General features: G+C 43.7%; 2 protein-coding genes across 7 annotated transcripts in view; one reads left to right on the plus strand and one right to left on the minus strand.

The window, feature by feature from the left end:
• Positions 1 to 19,889, minus strand: part of ENTPD8 (ectonucleoside triphosphate diphosphohydrolase 8) — a 185,284-nt gene that overhangs the window by 83,025 nt on the left and 82,370 nt on the right. For 2 of the 5 annotated variants that reach the window (XR_003858122.1, XM_029611577.1), the window contains exons 1-2: positions 14,683 to 14,908; positions 7,238 to 7,375 (exon numbers count right to left, since the gene is read on the minus strand). Coding sequence is in view for 3 of the 5 variants with exons in the window: in XM_029611577.1 (XP_029467437.1) it covers positions 7,238 to 7,363 (126 nt within the window). In the remaining 2 variants the exon portion in view is untranslated. Of the gene's footprint in view, positions 1 to 7,237; positions 7,376 to 14,682; positions 14,909 to 19,889 lie in introns of those variants that run through there. The other 3 variants (XM_029611574.1, XM_029611575.1, XM_029611576.1) reach the window with 3 other exon arrangements.
• LOC115096644 (ectonucleoside triphosphate diphosphohydrolase 8-like) overlaps positions 15,055 to 19,889 on the plus strand; it is an 86,503-nt gene continuing 81,668 nt past the window's right edge. Inside the window, exon 1 of one of the 2 annotated variants that reach the window (XM_029611573.1) lies at positions 15,055 to 15,164. Coding sequence is in view for 1 of the 2 variants with exons in the window: in XM_029611571.1 (XP_029467431.1) it covers positions 15,104 to 15,164 (61 nt within the window). In the remaining variant the exon portion in view is untranslated. The remainder of the gene's footprint in view (positions 15,165 to 19,889) is intronic. The other variant, XM_029611571.1, reaches the window with a different exon arrangement.

Consider the following 19,889-nt stretch of genomic DNA (forward strand, 5'->3'; position numbering starts at 1 on the left):
ACTGGCACAATTAAAAAATCAATTGGGGATGGAAGATTGAGGCATAATACAGACCATACAAGAATTAAAGTTTCTGTGGGCTCCCAGCTGTTACTCCACTTTTTAGCAGCATACAAAAAAAAAACCAAGCCAAAAAAAACCAGGGATATAGAAAAACAAAATCATAGGAATAATTACATAAACAATTACCTATTAAAATTCAGGAGGGAGGGGGCAGAAAAAAAATCTTTCTTCCACCCTCCATCAGCTCCAGGAGGCATTCCTAGCTTGAGTGAATAACTGAGGATGGGGGCTGGAGGAGTGAAATAGCCAAAGCAGGAGATGCAGAAGAAAATGAAAGATGGGAAAGAGGGAGGTGATTTTACCAGAGACTGGAGCAGAGCAGAGGAAATAAGCAAGACTTGGAAGGAAGGAGAAGCAAGAGCAGAACTACAAGAAAATAACAGAGATGACCACATTATTTGCGGTTGTAGGTGATTGTCACTGTAAGTTTATCTGCATGCCTACCACCAACTCAAAAAAAATGACCTGTCAGCACAGTATTTCATTAAGACTTTTCATATAGTCAGGCAGAGGGAGGAGTACGGGATTTCTCTAAATTTGGCTACAGCATATTTTTTGAAGGCCTTGGCTATTTTAACTAGGGGATCTGTATTTCATTTTTGGGGGTCTCTTGATGGATACTTGAAATCAAATGTCAAATATCACTTATGGTCCAGAAGTGCCAAGGCTACCCAGAAAAGAGCAGAGAGCGACTCCCTTCACTAAGAGCGAATGTGCAAGGAGCAAAGGAATAGGAGAGGATGGTGGCAGGGGCAGAGCTATATGATAGCCTGCGCAAAGAATGGTCAGGAGAACTCTATAAAGGAAAATCTTCCCAGAAAGCACTAAGAAAACTAACCTACTGCTGGGATTTGCAGAACAAAAAGCCAACCAAATACATGGTATTCACTTCTAGCGGCTATAACAATCCTGGAGACAATGGCTTATTTGCAGTTGGTACTGGCTTGGTATAAGAATGACACAAACATAAAGTACACAAACATTCGAGGCCACATACGTTCTATGAAAAATTACCACTAATACTCCTTCTCATATCGGTAGCACTACCAGACAGAAATCGTCTTGCCTTCTTGGATTGTTCTACGGATGGTGCAGATCATGGACTGTGATCTTGCAGTCTCCATAACTGTGTGACCTTGTAATATTGTAAATGACAACAGAAAAAGACCAAATTGGCGCATTCATTCTGCTCAGTGCCAATTCTTCCATTTTGGGTAGATGAGTATATAAATTCCCATTCTCAACCCAACACTATCTCCCATGTCTTTTACTTCAACTTTTAACCCCTTTCTTATAACTGCTCTACATATCTGTCCCAAGCATGCCCAGAATTTAATATACTGTTATCTACCACCTCCACTGGTAGGACATTTCTGGCCTTGATATTGACCTCTATGATTATTACAAAACCAATGCTAAATTCAACAGCTAGGTCCCCTTCTATATCTTATTATTAAGTTTCCTAATAATCCACTTGTCACAAAGGCTGGGGTCAGGAAATACCCTCTCAGGAGTAGGGCAGGACCACAGGGCATGAGTTGGATCTGTCTTCTGCCTAACCAGCAAGCTCCCCTGCAGGTTGAGCCCTTGGATTCTAGATGCCAGTAGGACATCAGTATGCCAGCTGAACATAGTTGAAAGCTGGTCTTCCGCCTAGCCAGCCCTCTTCCCTGCAGGTTAAGCCCTTGGATTCTGGTGGCTAGTAGGGCTTAGCTGGACAGGCTGTATAAGCTGATCAGGGCAGGTCTGGGCATGCACCGGCTGGAAGTTTTGGGCAGAGACAGACTGGAGCAGGTAATGAGTTGATGAGTGGACACGAAACAGGAGAGGAGCTGTGGACTAGATGCTGGAACAGACAGGGAACTGTGGACTGGATGCTGGAACAGGTAGGGAGCTGTGGACAGGATACTGTGGACTGGACTGGGCAGGGCACGACAAGGGCAGGCAAGGACAGGACTAAACACGGCAGACTAGGGTAACACAGAACAGAGAACATAGAAACCCAAAGGCAACAAGGCTGAAGGCCCATAGGCCACTATGCTATAGGCCCTAGGTAAAGAGCAGGCTAGAAGGCCACAAGGCAAGTTAAGGTCTAGGGTAGGCCACAGAGCAAGGCACAAGGAGCAAGAATGCCCGGAGGCCATAAGGCAGAGCAAGGAGGCCCAAAGGCCACAAGGCAAAGTAAGGTCTAGAAAGGCCACAGAGCAAGGTATAAGGAGCAAGAAGCCCAGTGGCCACAAGGCAAAGCAAGGAGCAAGAAGGCCCTGAGGCCTCAAGGCAAGGTAAGGCCTAGATAGGCCACAAGGCAAAAAGCAAGGAGCAAGAAGGCCCAAAGACTACAAGGCAAAGAGCAAGGTATAAAAAGGCTAGGTCAGAGCAGTGGCATAGCCATGGGTGGGCCTGGCTGAGCAGTTGCTCACCCAATTGGATCCGGAAGAGGAGTGACGGAACTGCAAGGCCGCCGTGGGATCCCATCCCTGCGAAGGTGAAGAGGAGCGCTGGAACTGCAAGGCTGTCATGGGATCCCATTCCCATAAGGCGAAGAGGAGGAGGACCCAGGCCCGGTGCAACCGGATGTGTATTCCATGCATTTGCATAGCCACGGAGCGGCACACTTGGGGACGAGGAAGGCCGGAGGCAGCAGGAGAGGCTGTGGGCCGCTGGCTGGTTAGGCTCTGCCGGCGGGCCCACCGATCTTCCTGCTTGGGTGGGGGGGAAGGAAGTGGAAGTGCTGTGCACAGCTTCTGCTTCCTTCCCCCCTCCAAGCAGGAAGATTGGTGGGCCCTATAGCCTGAAGATAGCAGGAGGCTGGCGGCAGCAGAAGAGAGAAGGAATCTGTGCGCAGACTTGAATGTGTGGATTTAGAATGGGAGCTTGAATGTGTATATATGGGTGGGAATGGGTGTCTGGGTGTGCATCTCTGTGTGTATAAGAGTGGGAGCCTGGGTGTGGGTCTGTGTGTGCATAAGAATGGGAGTCTGGGTGGTGAGAGAGTGAGAGCTTTTGTGTGTGTGTAGAGAATGTGAGCTTGGGGGAGAGCATATGAGAGTGAGAGCTTGAGTATGTGAAGGAGTCTATGAGAGAAATCGTGTGTGTGTGTGTAAGGAAGGAAAGAAGACACTAGTAGAAGAGAGACACTGAAAAGGAATTAGGAATGAGCGACAAGGGAAAAATGGGAAAAAGAGACCAGGACCAACTGATTAGAAAAATAGAAAGATCAGACAACAAAGGTAAAAAAAAAAAAAAAAAAAAAATTATTTTGAGATTTTAGCAATTTCAATATGCTATCTTTGGGAATTTGTTTTGTCTGCCTGTTTCTAATTTGTAGTCTCATACTTCTATATTTGGTAAGGGTCGGTTTCTGTTTTGCCTGTGTGCGTGTGACTGAAGTGCAGTATTTCTGCTCGCATGTAGTTTCTCTGTTGTAGTCCAGCTTGTTCTGTTATTCCAGTAGGTGATGTATTAATGTTCTTGGGCCTGGTGTATTTATTTGCATTGCTGCTTTTTCATAAAGTTGTTATTTGAATCCTGAGAGTCAGTGCTGTGACTGTATGGGATAGCAAGGTTCTAGATGTCTCTTTCTTTGTATAAATTTGTGTTACTTCACAAAATAGCGCTGGAGGGATATTTTTTGCTCAGGTGACACCAGAATTTGAATATGTTTTTTAATGTTAATTGTAATGTGAATTGTCCTAGCTCTGCACCTGTTCTGATGATTAATGCTATTTTATTATAGTTCTGATGATTTCTGGCTTTCTGCAAAGAGGATTCATGAAAGAATACATTAATTTTGTTTTATTACATGATTGATTGGATTTGATTGTTTTTTACATGATATACTTGTGCATTTATAAACTGCAATAAATAAATACAGATTAATAAGAAATGTTTAATGCTGGTAAGTGCTTGAAATGATTGAGGTAAAATATTTTAAAGTTTCATGCATGATGCAAACTACTTAGAAAGCCATTGTAGGGTGCAGCATATGGCATTATTTATCAATAAGAATACAACTAGTAGGTCTCAGACCTGCATGCCTACAGCCCACCCATGTTAACCTTGTGCCCACCCAAAAAACATCAATTCTGACTATGTCACTGGGTCAAAGAGCGAACTGTGATTCCATGAAACAGCGTCTAGGTTCTGGCAAAGAGGTTTAAATGGGGATGGAGCTTGGATGTAGTGCAGGTAGCAAGGCAGAGCTTGGCAAGGGTGAAGGTGAAGCTCACTGAGAGCCCCTGGTGGAGAGGAGGCTGCACCACAGGCTGAGTTAGGTGGCCAGTGAGAAGATAGCTGGAGTAGCTCAGAACAGAACTCACTGGAGGCCTCTGCTGGTGGGGAGGTTTCACAGCAGACTGGATCAGGGCATGGTGAAGCTGCATGACAGGTGAAACCATGACACCACTGACCTACCAAAACTAGCAGACCCATTGCCCAAAACATCCAGCTTCCCCATGCTCATTGAAGTTCAGGTTTAACCATGGTCACTCCATGCAGGTTATTCCAGTGCCTTCATGGAAGCCCAACACAGTCTTGCCATTGCTGTTGGGTTGTAACCATTGCACCATGCATCTTGGAAGGCTGATGTAGTCTTCCCACTGTTGTTTGAGTCATAACTGCCACTACTGTCTCTGTATGGCTTCTCCACCTTAATAATGTACTGTGACAAGTTCTAAACCACCTTGTGAAATGTCTCATTCAATCAATGTATCCAGTCTCAGTCTGAGCATGAATGGAATATTATGTGCTTTTATGCTGACTGAGATTGCTGATCTGTTCAGCTCTAGCAAGTCCAAAATTGTTTTGCAATTCATGGAATATGATCTTGGCTAGACTATGAACTCCTGAAAGCTGAATTCCAAGTGCTCTGAACTAGTTTCTTCCGAGGGGGTTTGCATGGTATTCACTTGAGACCAGTAGCCTCAGTGAAGCTTGGTATGCTCCATATTAGGCATTCACGTGAAAAATACCACAGTTCTCACACTATTCTTCTGATATGTATGCAGCAGTTGTAACTTTGGATGTCATTGAGACCAAAGGGATTGATACTTTCATTTCAAATGATGTTTCATTCAATCTATAGCTTGGCTTGAATAAGAAGTAATGAAGGTGCTGATATATTTGCTGTTTTGGGGATTGGTTTTTTTTATAGGGATTTATGCATTTAACTGGCATTTTGAACATTAACCAGGGTGTTGTGTGTGTAAAAGTATGCACAACCTCTGATTTCACATTTACTTTTTCCTGCCCTTGCAAGAGGCATTCCCAGAGGAGGGTGGGGGTGGGAGGGGAGGCGCAGAGTCTATGCAGGCAAATGATTTATGTGGATACTTTTGATATTTGAACATATGCATGTAAATCTATAGGCAGAAGGTTACATCTGCTCCAAGCAGGGTGTAACTTTCTGTGCATATATCTGCATGCATACTGGAACAACCTGTACATTTTCAAAGTGGATTTCTGCAAGGAATTCTACTTTGAAAATATTGTACCTGCAGACGTTAGCCCTTTACAGGTTATTTGAAAATTATACTCTTGATGCAGGAAATGCTTCTGAAGGTGGTGTTTCTGATGCAAGATTTGTCGAGTATGTATTGTTTTTGAAGGGCTTGATTCAGTGACTGAGGATACAGGTAAATTTATAGGAACTGTCTTTAAGACTCAATGACTTTTAATGTTAAGTGATATCTTGGATCTTTTGGTACTATAATAAAATTAGGGTTTTTAACATTTCTAGCTAATGTTTTTCTTTTTTTTTTTTAATTCATTGAGTGCTACAGGACATTATAGGTCAATAATCAATCATTTGTCCAGATAAATCCCAAAGTTACTGCCTGATTCACTAAGGCTTTTCTCCTTTTCTGTTTCCATGGGAAAATACCTTGATGAATCCAGCCCTTAGATGGACAAATAGTGAGATTTAAACCTGTATTGAACACCTCTGGGTTACCCAGCTAAGCAGCTAAATGAATAATACTTAGCTTGATAATCTGGCAGCGTTCCAGGGGCAGGGTTAAGTTATCCGGCTAAGATCCAGATTCATTAAGGCTTTTTTCCCATTTTGTGTCTATGGCAAAACCCTTACAGGTGAATTTTCAAAGGAGTTATGCATGTAAATGTAACATACTATTGTAGCAATTTTCAAAAGCCATTTACCTGCATTAAGTGCATTTAATGTGGGTAAAACCCATTGACAATTCACAGTGCTGGTGCAAGGGTCTGCACCAGCACTGTGCAGGCGGCAATGATGCAATGGCATCACGTGATCTCTCTCCTTCTCTCTTTCTCCTGTACACCAACCCAAACCCCGCAGATCGCACACCATGGACCTCCAAAGTTCTGTTCACACCTTTCCCAGCTCCATGCCTCTCCAACCTGATTCGCTGCTTTCAAAAATGCTGCCCCGTCCACTTCCGATGCCCTAGATAGCTGCCTAGTCCAGCTAATGCTCCTGCCAGCCCTCACAATTCAATAGCAAATATTGTAGCAAATTTCAAAAGCCAACTTACACAGGTAAAGTGCATGCACTCATGTAAAACCCAATTTTTGAGCACGTAAATGCTTTTGAAAATCAGGCCCTTAGTGAATCAGGTGCTAAGTTAGTGGAATAATGCCAATATAATGTTAGGAGAGAGGTCCTAAAGTTAGTCGGAGAAACTTATCTGGTTAACTTCCAGAAGGCGCACCAGCACCACTGTATGTCTGGTATAAATTAGCCAGATACGTTTCTCAGACTAACATATCCACTCTCTGCCTGACTGAATAATGACTTCTTTGTTTCCAAAATTGTATTTTTGTTTAATTCTGATGATGCATAGGTTCCTGTATATATGTGTTCAAAACTAAGACCAAGGTAAGGCACTTGAGGTACACATATTGTGGCAAATTTGAAAAATAAAACCTGAAGTTTACAAAAAGCCAGGAGTGGCCTAAAAGCTCTTGTGTAAGACATGGGGACCTTGGAGCTCCACTCTGTCTCTGCCCCCTCAGATACTCTGGGCCATCTTAAAATCACTTCTGCAGGAGAAAGAACGAAAAGTCCCCAAAACAAACTTTCCAAAATCTTTCATTCTTCTCAGAAAACTTTGTTTTACCAATCCTCAATGACTACATTTTATTTTTAAGACTACCAGGTGACTTTTATTTCTAAGATGACTAAGGTGTCAAGGCCTACCTTGGTTCTTGCTGGCAAAAAAATGTTTTGCACCTCAACGATACTCAGAATGAGGGCGATGATTCCGGACACGATCGTTACTACCATGAGGACTCCAACGACAAGGTGGTTCTTAGCCTCTCTCATCCTTGTACGTCTCTGCAGGAAGATGAGTGCTAACGGTTACATCACCCATGTGCATACTTAGCTTGATAATAACGTACATCTTATCAGCTGACACCCCCTCCAACATGCTCACACACAAACACACACACACTAACGGTGCACTTTCTCAGTTGCCACTGCGCGATTATTAAGAACTTCGGAGTGCACGTCAATATATTATCTGTATGTATCACATTCCACTAACTCCACAAGAAGCTCTCTAGCACAAAGCAAAAATTATAAAAATTACAGGCATTAAATTTAAGAGACTGAAATTGTACACAACATACACTGGCTAAAGAGTGAGATTCGGTCTTTTCATGGTATGAGTAAAACAAACCCCAGCCCTCCTCTTGGGTGTCCAGAGAGTTGGATCAGGGGAGATTGGTAGATGGTTTTTAAATTATAATCTGCCCTGAACTACTTGTCCAGATAGGGCAGAATATAAATAATTAAAAATCAAATAAATATATAAATTTGTGTACTTTGATTTCAGTAAGGCCTATGATATGGTTCTAGATTGGCAACTTATAAATACATTGTGTGCCTTTGGCACGGACCCTAAACTGACTGAGTGGATTAGAAACTGGTTGAGTGGGAGGTGAGGAGGGAAGTGTAACTAACAAAGTGCTGCAGGGATTGGTCCTTGGATCAATTTTTTTCTATTTTTTTGTGAACGGCATTGTGGAAGGAGTGGTGGGAAAGGTTTGTCTTTTTGCTGATAATACCAAAATTTGCAACAGGGTAGACAGCCAGGAAGGTATGGAAAACATGAAGAGGGATCTAGCAAAGCTAGAATGGTCTAGGGTCTGTCAACTAAGATTTAATGCTAAAAAATGCAGAGTTAAGCATTTAGGATGCAAAAACCCAAGGGAGAAGTATAGTATAAGGGGTGAAATAATTCTAAGCACAAAAGAAGAGGAGGCATTGATGGTAATCATATGGTGGCCAAAAAAAGTGGATAAGGCAATGGCAAAAGCCAGAAAGATGCTTGGTTGCATAGGGAAAGAAATGGTCAGCAGAAAAAGGGAGGCAATATTACCCTTGCTGGTCCTTGGTGAAACCAGAATACTGTGTGTAATTGTGAAGACCACACCTTCAAAATAATATAAACTGGTTGGAGTTGGTCCAGAGGATGGCTACTAAAATGATTGGTGGTCTTTGTTCTAAAGCATAAGTGGACAGACTTAAAGATCTAAACATGTTTACCCTTGAGGAAACCGTAAGGTACACTATACTGAGGGTAATTTATACTACCAATTCTCTCTCTCTAGGTAGTTATATAAACAATAAGAGAACTCAAGGGTCTGTCAACATTCAATTTCAACAATACATAATTTATTCATAGAATATATATATAAAAACAATCCTATCTAAACAATAGTTACTCTCTAGCACAATCATTCCTCCACATCTCAATCATACAACACATATAAAAACATTATGTCATAATGTAATACCCCATCACCAAAATTAGATTAATACTATAAAGTGTCTATTGCAATAACAAATCATGCCGTTGTACGTGATGTCATCAGTTCCGGAGGAAGCGGTCAGCTTCCGGAATTAGCGAAGTGATGTACTTAATGTGAAGGGACTTTTGCCAATATTTTGAAAATTCAATAGATTAAAGATTATTTGAACATGACAACGGAGGTTGTATATTTTGAAGTGGTGAAAAGTTGTACGATGTGCAGAGAATGAATTAGAGACGACAGTGGCGAGAATTTCCCTGATGAAGCCCAGATGAGTCGGGCAAAACAAGGTGTCCTTGTCGGGCAGGTCCAGTGGACGGTGTCACCGCTTTGATTGTAACGATCGGAAAAGAAAAGTTTTTATTGCTGGAATATGAAGAGACAAGATTTTGAATAACTAAATAGATTGGCAGGGTTGTATTATAATGTGATGTATATTTAAATACAGATGATTTGTTATTGCAATAGACACTTTATAGTATTAATCTAATTTTGGTGATGGGGTATTACATTATGACATAATGTTTTTATATGTGTTGTATGATTGAGATGTGGAGGAATGATTGTGCTAGAGAGTAACTATTGTTTAGATAGGATTGTTTTTATATATATATTCTATGAATAAATTATGTATTGTTGAAATTGAATGTTGACAGACCCTTGAGTTCTCTTATTGTTTATATAACTACCCTTGAGGAAAGGCAGGATAGAGGGGATATGATAGAGATATTTAAGTACCTCCAAAGTTTATATGCACAAGAGGCAGGCTTCTTTCAACGGAAACGAGGTTCTACAATGAGGAATCATGGGATGAGGGTGAAATGGGGTAGACTCAGGAGTAATCTAAGGAACTATTTCTTTACAGAAAGATTAGTGGATGCATGGAACAACTTCCATGTGGATGTGATGGAGACAAGAATAGTATTTGAATTTAGGAAAGCACAGGATAAACACAGGGATCTCTGCGGGAGTGGTGGGAACTGTAAAGCTGAATTAGTTGGTTTGGATGGGCAGACTTGTGTAGAGACCCCTAAGTCTTCAGTAAATGCCCTAGCCTAAGCCTTGGATTAGGAATTTAGGAGAAGGGCATACCATTCTTAACAGCACCTCCTCTAAGTTTTGCTGAATGTTGAGCTCCTGTCTGCAGAAGAGTAGGTAGGTCTAGAGGTTGCTGTGCTGTTTTTGGTTAGCATTTGAGGGAGTATGAGCTGTTTTTTTTCTGTCTCCAGATCTAGGCCTCATGGTAAGACACGCCTGGAGAAAGGGAGAAGCTTTTCCCTGTTTAGTGCACAGTGTTCCTGGAAGAGTTTGCCTCAGGTTTTCGGAGGAAGTGAATTATCTGTGAAGTCCAATTTGGAATTGTTTTTCCTTATATGAATTCCTGGTTCAGATTTCAGGAGGGAAAGGGCCCTACCTTGGAAGAACAGGAGTAGATAAATTCTGCTGTGCCCATCTCACAACTTGTGGAGGGATAGTGGTGACCTGCCACAAGAAAGAGTTTGTTTGTTGGAGTTTTGAGAAGATTTTGTGTCTTTTTCTGAGTTGAGAGGAAATTTCACTTCCACCCTTCCTTCCCAGTGGTTGGAAAAAAAAAAAGAACAGCTGACTTTCCTAGCCACAGGACCATTTGACCAGGGAAATCTAACTGTACAAGTGTAACCCCCAAGATGGAGTACATAAAAAGATGGGAGGGGGGGGGGGGAGAGAATTCCCTGTTGTTTAAGGGTCATCCCTTCCATATTTTGTGCAAGTTCCTCTAAGATGGTCAATCAGATGGTTAAGTCAAGCTGATGGAGACAGCCCACCTCAATCACAATTCTCCTTCTCACATAATTGTTAAGACAGGGATGACATCCCTTACTCCCTTCCATGATCTCTGACCACATCCATGAAACATACTGCTACATGGTATCAACTTTCAAACTCAAACTGCAACTTTGTCTGGTATAACCAGCCAGCATCAAGAACTAGGTGTATGAATGAGATGTTATATACATTTAAATGCTGAACAAGTCAAAAAAGTCATGGACTTCATAACAGTGAATAAATACAATCACTGCTGACCATAAGGGTCACATGTTATCCTCTTCACTGCCTTTTCTCTTCTTGAGCCCTATGAGAAGGTTGGTTGGTTCAAACATACCCATATACCAAAATTCTCATCCAGTGGGAACACAAATACGTAAGTACGTAAGGCAGTAAAGAGGATAAGTACCATAATTCCATGACAATACAATACACCATCACTTTTCCCAGGACACTGTTCACACCCTCTAGTGATCAAGGACCTCTCTGTACTACATCTCCCCAATACCATCCTTCCATGCTGGTTTCCATGGACACAGCACTAGTATGGACTTCTTGAGACAATACCTCTGCACAATTCTCCCTCTCTTAAACACAATTCTTTCCCTCTTGGAGCATCCTGCTCTGTGCCTTTTGGGTAGTCCTCGGGAGGAAGACACCACTCCATACTCCAGCCACTGACCTCTCAGCCTCACCACTATGATCAATTCCTCTGGGGGAGGAGGACATCTCTCCTTTCCTTCTGCATTAGGTTCCCAGACCCCACACAAAGAATACTACAGGGCAGTTCTCTATTGGGTTAACTCACCCTACTCCTGCACTTCTCCTTTTTAGCTGTATTTAGTTCTCCGAGGAGGAAAGAACTCAACTCCTTGCCTCTACGGTACTCCTTGGCATCCGGTCCAACCCGTGAAGGTAAATGGACTCTTCTCCACCACTTCTCATTCTCAGGCCTCTCCCCTTGAGGAGAACCCCTGTAGGATCCCACAGTCTCCCAAGCCATAGGCTGGGTACTCCAGTGTGGTCACATCCCTGGAGGTGCCTACTCTCCATCCTAGAAAACAGAGAGGTAGGCGATCTATAATGGCCGTTAGGTAAACAAAAAAGAATAGATGCCTTGATCTTTTCCAAATATTTATTAAAGTAGAGACGTGTTCAAAAGAATGCCCGACTCGGGCCGCGTTTCGCAGCTCAACAGCCACTGCCTCAGGGGCTACAAGCAAACCAAAATACAATAATTTATAAAATAATACATTTTAAAAAATTAAATTTTTTTGAACACGTGTCTACTTTAATAAATATTTGGAAAAGATCAAGGCATCTATTCTTTTTTGTTTACCTACTCTCCATCCTATACTGGGGAATGATAGGGGAGGAATAGGCAAAAACCTGCCAAAACCTTTCCCTTTATACTGCCCACTCTCTAGACTCCACTAATAAGTCTGAAACTGTTAACGGAACACCTCAAACAATTTACATCATAACTCAACCCCCTAAAATGCCATCCAGGGGTCATTTCATGATCCTATATGATAACTATTCAACACTTTTGTTAACCAGTCAACATGATGAGGGCAGGATCTCCCCTACCCAAATGGTTTTGTACACTTAACCCAGCATAAGGTTCATCTGAAGGGGTTTGCCACACAAGTATGAGAGGAGATCAAGAGTAAGATGTTTTATGATATCTGGAGACACCCCCCCCCCCCCCCCCCACACACACACACACACACACGCACACTGCAGACATAGTCTCAGGACATAGGACAAGGACTGGATTTTGGACATTTGAGTTCACATAACAGATACTGTTTGGGGAAGGGATCCCATCATACCTACCTATCATACCCCCACCCAGCTGGAACACTTATTTTTCCAAACCTTGAGGGTAAGAGTACCTTAGGACCCAATTCTGAGGGACACATTTACAGAGAGTGAGAAATGTGCTGAAATACACCAGCCTGGGACTTCATTGTAAATAGGAATAACTTTATGGTGCAAATTGATTAATTTGACCTAAGTTACAGTAAAGTTTTAATTTAGAACACCCAATCAGAGTGTCTTGCTTTTCAATTCATTGCACCTACATTTAAGTACTATCCAGAACATATCGTGAAGCGATCTCCATCTTTGCATCTTGGGCCCTGGAGGTTCAGCCTCCCCCACATTTGAAGAATCCATGCCCCAGGGTAAAAGAACTGGTGACTGAATTGGGACTTAGCCCAGGGACTGAGTGGAACCCCTATACATTTCAGATAACACCCTGAAATATGAGCTACACTAAACCGGCTGTATGGCTTTTTTTCTACCATCACATTTCTCTGTTTTCCAACTTCTCATTTTCCTGTCTTCCTTTCATTTGTTTGGCCTCTCTTTTATGTTCCCAATCTCTTTTCTCCATCTCAATATGGCAATCTCAATCACTGTCCCAGACTCTCACCAATCTCCCTCTCTCCTTAGTTCAGTTAGTCTATCGCTGTGATGGTGCAGAGTCAGTAATGACGGTGGTTTCTGTGACTTTCTTCTACATCTCTTTTCCTCTCTATCTCCAATTCATCATCATTCTGTCACACACTACTCCATTTCCCAATATCCTTCCACCTCTTCTTCTTTGTCCCACCCTTCCATCTCACCTCCTATCATCTCACCTTTCTTTCAACATCGCTGTCCTGTTCCACCATCTTCCCATCACACTTCTCCATCTCCCTATGTCAGTATTTTCACCATAAGTCCTTCTCCCTTGTCACCTTTGATTTATCCCAAACTTCCATCTCCTCTTTCCCTGCATCTCCATTTCATTTTCTCTTCCTTCTATACACCCTTTTTTTTTCTTCCTTCCACTCTCTATCTCCCCTCCCACCTGTATTCTCCTCTCCTTTTCCTCTAAAATCACTCCTTCCTTCCATCTCATCTCTCCCTCCCACTCAGGCATCTATCTCCCTCCTCGTGGTCCTGCAACACTGAAGCAGGAAGTCAGCAGCACCAGCTATGGAGACACTCAGCAAGCTCCGCATTCCAAGTCCCTGCAAGCCACCCCTACTCGCCCCTCTGCCACCCCATGTGCCATGTCTACTTTAAACAGGAAACATGCAGATAAAGGAGGAAAGGCTGAGGCACAAGCGGGAAGGAAGAGAGTGTAGGCAGTACAGAGCAGGGTAAACCTCAGGGAATGGAGGATAACAAGCCTCTCAAGGCTCTCTTAGCTCGAGTAAATAGGGAGAGGGGGCAAGGGCACTGCTGTCTTGATCTGCATTAGAAACTTGTGCATGACTACAGCACAGACAGCTGAAGAGTGGACTCTCAGGAATGGAATTTTTTAAATATATCTTTTCTACTGAGAGAAAAATACATTAGTGCATGAAAAAAACAAAATCCCCAATCCAATAGGAAGTAAAAGTACAGTCAACGTGATACAAAGAGATAATGACACACTGTACAATCTCTAACACTATGAAAAAGGGGGTAATTCCTGTACATATAAGAAGAGCTAAAAGGGGACATGGTTGCTCTAAATTCTGCAAGAACAAACATTAATATCAACTGGTGTGAAAGGGGAAAGAAAGGCACCTGTTCCCTCTTACTTTGGGTCCAATTAGCCCCACCTTCTGGTGAATTTAATAGTTCACCCCCTTACAGAACTAAAGGAAACCACTTTCCGGGAAGTGCATCTTGTTCCATGCGTCTGTGTGAATCTGACACCCCCCCCCCCTACTCCTGTTGAGCCCCCACGTCCCTCCTGATGTGGCCTGAAAATGTGGTGTGGACAGGACACCAACCACACACATGATTAGGGACACATTGCGATCCCAATAGTTTTATTTCCCTTTGGAAAGTAGGCTAAAAACTGGAAAGAAAAAAAACCGCAGAAAATGTATTGTTGAGGGAAAACGTACATTTCCCTATAATAGGATTCCACTATGTTAAGAACAACCCAAGCGACTTGTTTGACAACGACCGAGTTACGGTGTGCTGGGACAAAGGGACACAAACTGCTCTGCCAAAAGTGAAAGGTAAACCTACCGTTCGTTTCTTTTCCAAGTCTGAAACTGTATTTGAACTCAATGCCCCCTGCTCTCCCTTTTGAAATGAAACGCTAGGGTGTGTTGTCCACTTCTCAGCTTTAGCGCAGGAATCTCCTCTGTGTGCGCCTGATGGCAGTTCCAGTCATTGCCTCGCCTCCCCTCCCCCCAAGCTGACCAGGCGTCTCACCGCTGTTCGTGGCTAAACACATCAGCAGGTGGGGGAGGAGCAGTGCTCGTGGTTATTTATTTCCCTAGCGTTTTTTTTTTTATTGTATTTGAGAACCAGGCAACTGCGTGGAGCACATGATCAAACTCTGAAAGGGAGGTCTTTTTTTTTTTTTTTTTTAAATAAGATTACAACCAAGCTTGGTCTTATTATTAATTATCCAGAGAGGATCCTAGTTCCACCGGCACAAACAATGGTGCAGAGTTTCTTTATGGAAACAATGGTCGCTGATGATGCTGGCTTGGTTATTCTAGGTGAGACCTTTGTACCTGTAATTTTCTATCTAACAGCTAAGCTAATAGACCTTGTGTTCTTTGCTGGAAGACTAGCTGTCTGGAGGAATTGGGTAAGTCCCTGCCCTCCATCATTCCATAAGTGATTTAGAATCTGCTAGAAGGTGATGGAAATGGAAAGCTTTTGGTTTTGGTTATGATGCCCCCAAGAGATTCTTCGGTCCTTCAAAGCCCTTTCTTTTTTTTTTTTTTTTTAGCTATTTATGCTACTATAGGAGGCCCACCTAGTAACTTGAGGTGAGGTTTAGGTACCGTGTTTCCCCGATAGTAAGACACCTCTGATAGTAAGACGTAGTGGGAATTTTAGGGGGGTCGGCTAATGTAACACATCCCCCGAAAGTAAGACGTAGTAAAGTAAAAGGTAGCCACGGCATAGCGCGGAGGAGGACGGGGGGGGCGGGTGGACGCGCGTTAGTTCGAGACGGCCGGCGGGTGGTCGCGTGTTAAATCTAGGCCAGGTCGCACAGGCGCGCATTCATTCACTGCCGGTGGGGGCTGCCTCGGCAGCCCCCACCGGCAGTGAATGAATGCGCGCACAGGCCCACAGCGCCTGTGCGACCCCTGCGATTCGGCGGTGGGGGCTGCCGGTGGGGGCTGCGGCAGTGAATGAATTCATTCATCCAGGCGGAGGAGCCGGCTGCTTTTGGCTGCCGCTGCCGGCTGCTTTCGGCGCTCAAGGCAGTCACATGCTGTGACGTCACGGCATGTGACTGCCTTGAGCGCCGAATCGCAGCCCCCACCGGCAGTGAATGAATGCGCGCCTGTGCGACCCGGCCTAGATTTAACACGCGACCACCCGCCGCCCGCCGGCCGTCTCGAACTAACGCGCGTCCACCCGCACCCCCCCCCCCCCCGCCGCCTGGAACAAGCGCCCACCCGCCCGCGGCCTAGATTTAACACGCGACCACCCAGCTCCCGCCGGCCGCCTGGACCCACGCGGCCCTCCGACAGGTATTTAAAAATTTTTATTTTTTTTTCTGACAGGTTTTATGTGTCCCACATCATTACATTTTACTTTTTTCCAATATAAGACATACCCTGAAAGTAAGACATAGTGGGACTTTTGGGGGTAAAAAGAAAGTAAGACGCTGTCTTATTTTCGGGGAAACACGGTAGTAGTGTAGGGTTAGGGGCCACTTTGACATGCAGAGTGAGACGTACGAACAGAACAGTACACTCTTGTGAAGGACATCAAATCTTCACAAGAGTCTCCTGTTCTGTTCATACGTCTCACTCTGCATGTCAAAGTGGCCCCTAACCCTACACTACTACCTAAACCTCACCTCAAGTTACTAGGTGGGCCTCCAATAGAGATATAAATAGCTATTATTACATGAGCCTAGTAGATAGTCTCTCTCTCCCCCCCCCCCCCCCCCCCCAGTGGTAGTAGGTAGGAAATACAATAATTGTGATATTACTGCAAAGTACAAAAGGTTAACACACCTTATAGCAATACCTATATGAAGCACTAAGATAGTGCACATTGTAATAGATAAATAGGCTATTACCATAAAACACACCCTTCTTCCTATTGCATGCAATAGTCTGATGAATCTAGCCCTTGGTGACATTACTGCACTTTTATGTCAGCTGTCTATATATAAGTTGTCTGCTATATATGTGATATATACATTGCTTGCACTCACTTTTTCAATAAATAAATAGTGAAAAAATAAGCAAACCCAAGACCAATCGGCTCTTTGCCAAAGACAAAGTGGTTGAGTCATGACTGTTTGGAGTGTAGAAAGATTTCTGACAAAAAGGTTATTTATTGCCTTAATCAAATAGATTCCGATTATATCCTCTGATTGCAAAGAACTGCAGAGATGCCCCATGCAGCAGGGAAAACCTGAATAGACCCCCTTTATTCAGAGTTTTGGGAGTGCCATACAATATCAGATTTATTTCAGTACACACAAGGCTAATTATCTATTTTAGAATACACAAAGTTGCTCTGATGATGTCAGCAACATATGAATCGAGATGGAGGAAGGGCTGGACATCAGCACATAGTATGAGAAGAAGCCAAATGGTTGCTCCGATTTCAGTTACCATGTGGCTTAATTTTAATATGCTCTGAAATGCTTTGGTGGGCACAGAAGCAGCATCAATGCACATATACAAAAAATGTCTTATTTTCTATATAGAAAACAAGTAGAAGGAACAAAGTAATGTGGCTCTACCAGCCACTAGATGGCAGTTTAGTAGCAGACTTCGTTAAGGGAGTATAGCCTTTGTGTAAAATGTAGTCCTTGCCAGTCTGAAGAGTTCAGCTGAAGTGCATGGGAGGTGTGTGTACTATGTGAGTGACAGGGTAATTCAGTCCAATAAGGAGAGGTGGCAGGAAAAGTATAAAGAGGAGTGTTCCACAAGGTTTAAGGGCTGGACACTGAGGAAGGGGTCTCTGAGGGGGAGTCTCTGGAGGGGCTTGAGTCACTGAAAAAGAACAGACCCTACCCCCAGTGGTGCTAACAAATTCCAGGAAGAGTTTGAGGAATTGGGAAGCTGGGAGAAGTCAGGGATGCTTCAACAAGCCCTCAATGAGCGACCCAGAAGTGGAATGAGCTGAGCCCTAGGAGTTTATTTACTGGTTTTATTTATTTATTTACTGGTTTTATATACCGTCATTCAGTGTAGCCATCATAAAATTACATTGGCATAGAAACATCATAATAAAATAATACTTAGAATAAAATATTATTTGTAAACGGTTTTTATTGGGTGAAGCACAAAACATTTACATGAACATGCACAGCATATAATCCAAGATAGACAATCAGAAATACTTCCAAAACAAGCAGAATGCTGACTAAGCAACTGTCACACCCTTTTTTAACCATAAGCAGTTCTATCCATCTCCCCCCCCCCCCCCCGAGCACCTCTAAGACCCCGTCCCCCCTCCCTCCCCAAGGAGACCTTAGAATAAAATATTAAAAAGCAGGTAAGAACAATATAATAAAACAATGGTTATAATAAAATAGTAAAAGATAACATGTAAAGAAAGGAGAGAGAAAGAGTCTGAGGAGACCAAAGGCCAGAGAAAAGTGAGGATTTGAAGTCTGGAGTTAAAGAGAAGAGCTGCAGTGGCGTCTGGCAGGACCCAAGGGAGAACGGCGCCTGGGTGGTGTTCCAGTGCAGGGCTGGGAACTGCATCTGCCTACAGAAGGGGGTGAGTTACCTTGGAGCCTTTCCATGTGCTGTGTGAGTAATTGGACTGAGAGAAGAGGAGTTGAGAAAAAGCCTTTGGGGATAAAGAATAGGTGAAGAGATTTTGAGGAAGAGAAAGTTGGGGAAAAGATTTTACATTTTGGTTTGGCACCACAGAGGATCCAGGACAAAGGACAAGAGAGTAACAGGTAAGGAATAAAGAACTGTACAAGTGTGGGCTACCATTTCTGATTTCAATACGTGTTTTTCTGATTGTTGCTATTATGATAGACTATGAACTGTGGGTTTTGTTGCTGAACTGGTTTATTTTGGTAGTGAAATATTTATATTGAAGCACAGACTGCAGGAGGTCGTTCAGCGGCGGTCCGGAACCCCCGCTGAACGACCTCCTGCAGTCGATCTCCTGCCGGCGCCATTTTCCGTACGAAAACGATTCGCGGCAAGAAATCGCTCCCGGAACCCCGCTGGACTCCCAGGAAAATTTTGGCCAGCTTGGGGGGGCCTCCTGACCCCCACAAGACTTGCCAAAAGTCCAGCGGGGGTCCGGAACGACCTCCTGCGTCGAATCGTTTTTGTCTATGGCCGCCGCCATATTGCGGCGGCCATTTTGAAAAATGGCGCCGGCTGAAGACAACACGATTCTATTGAGGGGGCCGTTCCGGACCGCCGCCGTTCTGGACCACCGCCGGATCCCCAGGTAATTTAAAGCATTGGGGGGGGGGGTTCGGGAGGGTGGGGGATTTAATTTAAAGGGTCGGGGGTGGGTTTTAGGGGGTTTTAGTGGGCCGGTTTTCCTGCCCTCCCCCTTCCCCCGATTTACGATTTTTTAACGATAAATCGGGGGAATTGGTATTGTATCGTGGCCCTAACGATTTTTTGACGATTTAAAATATATCGGACGATATTTTAAATCGTCAAAAAACGATTCACATCCCTAGGAGAGAGTGAGTGTTCTCTCACCTTGGTAGAACTGGTCTCCTGTCTGGTCCTGTCCTTGTCTGTCTGGTCTTGTCCTGCCCAGTCCAGTTCTCAGTATCCATTCCCTGCCTGGCCATTGCCTTGTCTTGCCCCAGTCTGTACCTACCTAATCCCAGTCTTTGCTCATTCTCCTGCCCAGCCTATGTCTGTATCCAGTTACAGTTCCCACCTGAGCCTGTATCTGAATTGAGAACTTGGCTCCAGAAAAACATCAATTTAATCCTTTTGTGCCATGCACCTTCATTGTCCATGAGGCATTGGACTCCATAGACAGCAATCAAAAGAAACCAAGTACCTGCCGGCCACATTCCCCATGGTAAATAGGACCCAGGAAGAGGAGGTCTTTAAAAGGTGGGTACTGTCACGGTTTCCCCTGCCGTGCAGCTTCATTGTGTCCTGCTTCTAGCTATAATGATGCCTCCCCACCTGCAGAGGTCTTCAGCAAGCCCTGTTCTCGCTATCTGAGCCATCTACTGGCTTGACCTGACTCAGCAGTTCTGAACTACTTAACCTAGCTTTACCAGTACCTCAGAGCCTCTT

Source organism: Rhinatrema bivittatum, chromosome 8 (assembly GCF_901001135.1).
Source record: "Rhinatrema bivittatum chromosome 8, aRhiBiv1.1, whole genome shotgun sequence".
NCBI lineage: Eukaryota > Metazoa > Chordata > Amphibia > Gymnophiona > Rhinatrematidae > Rhinatrema > Rhinatrema bivittatum.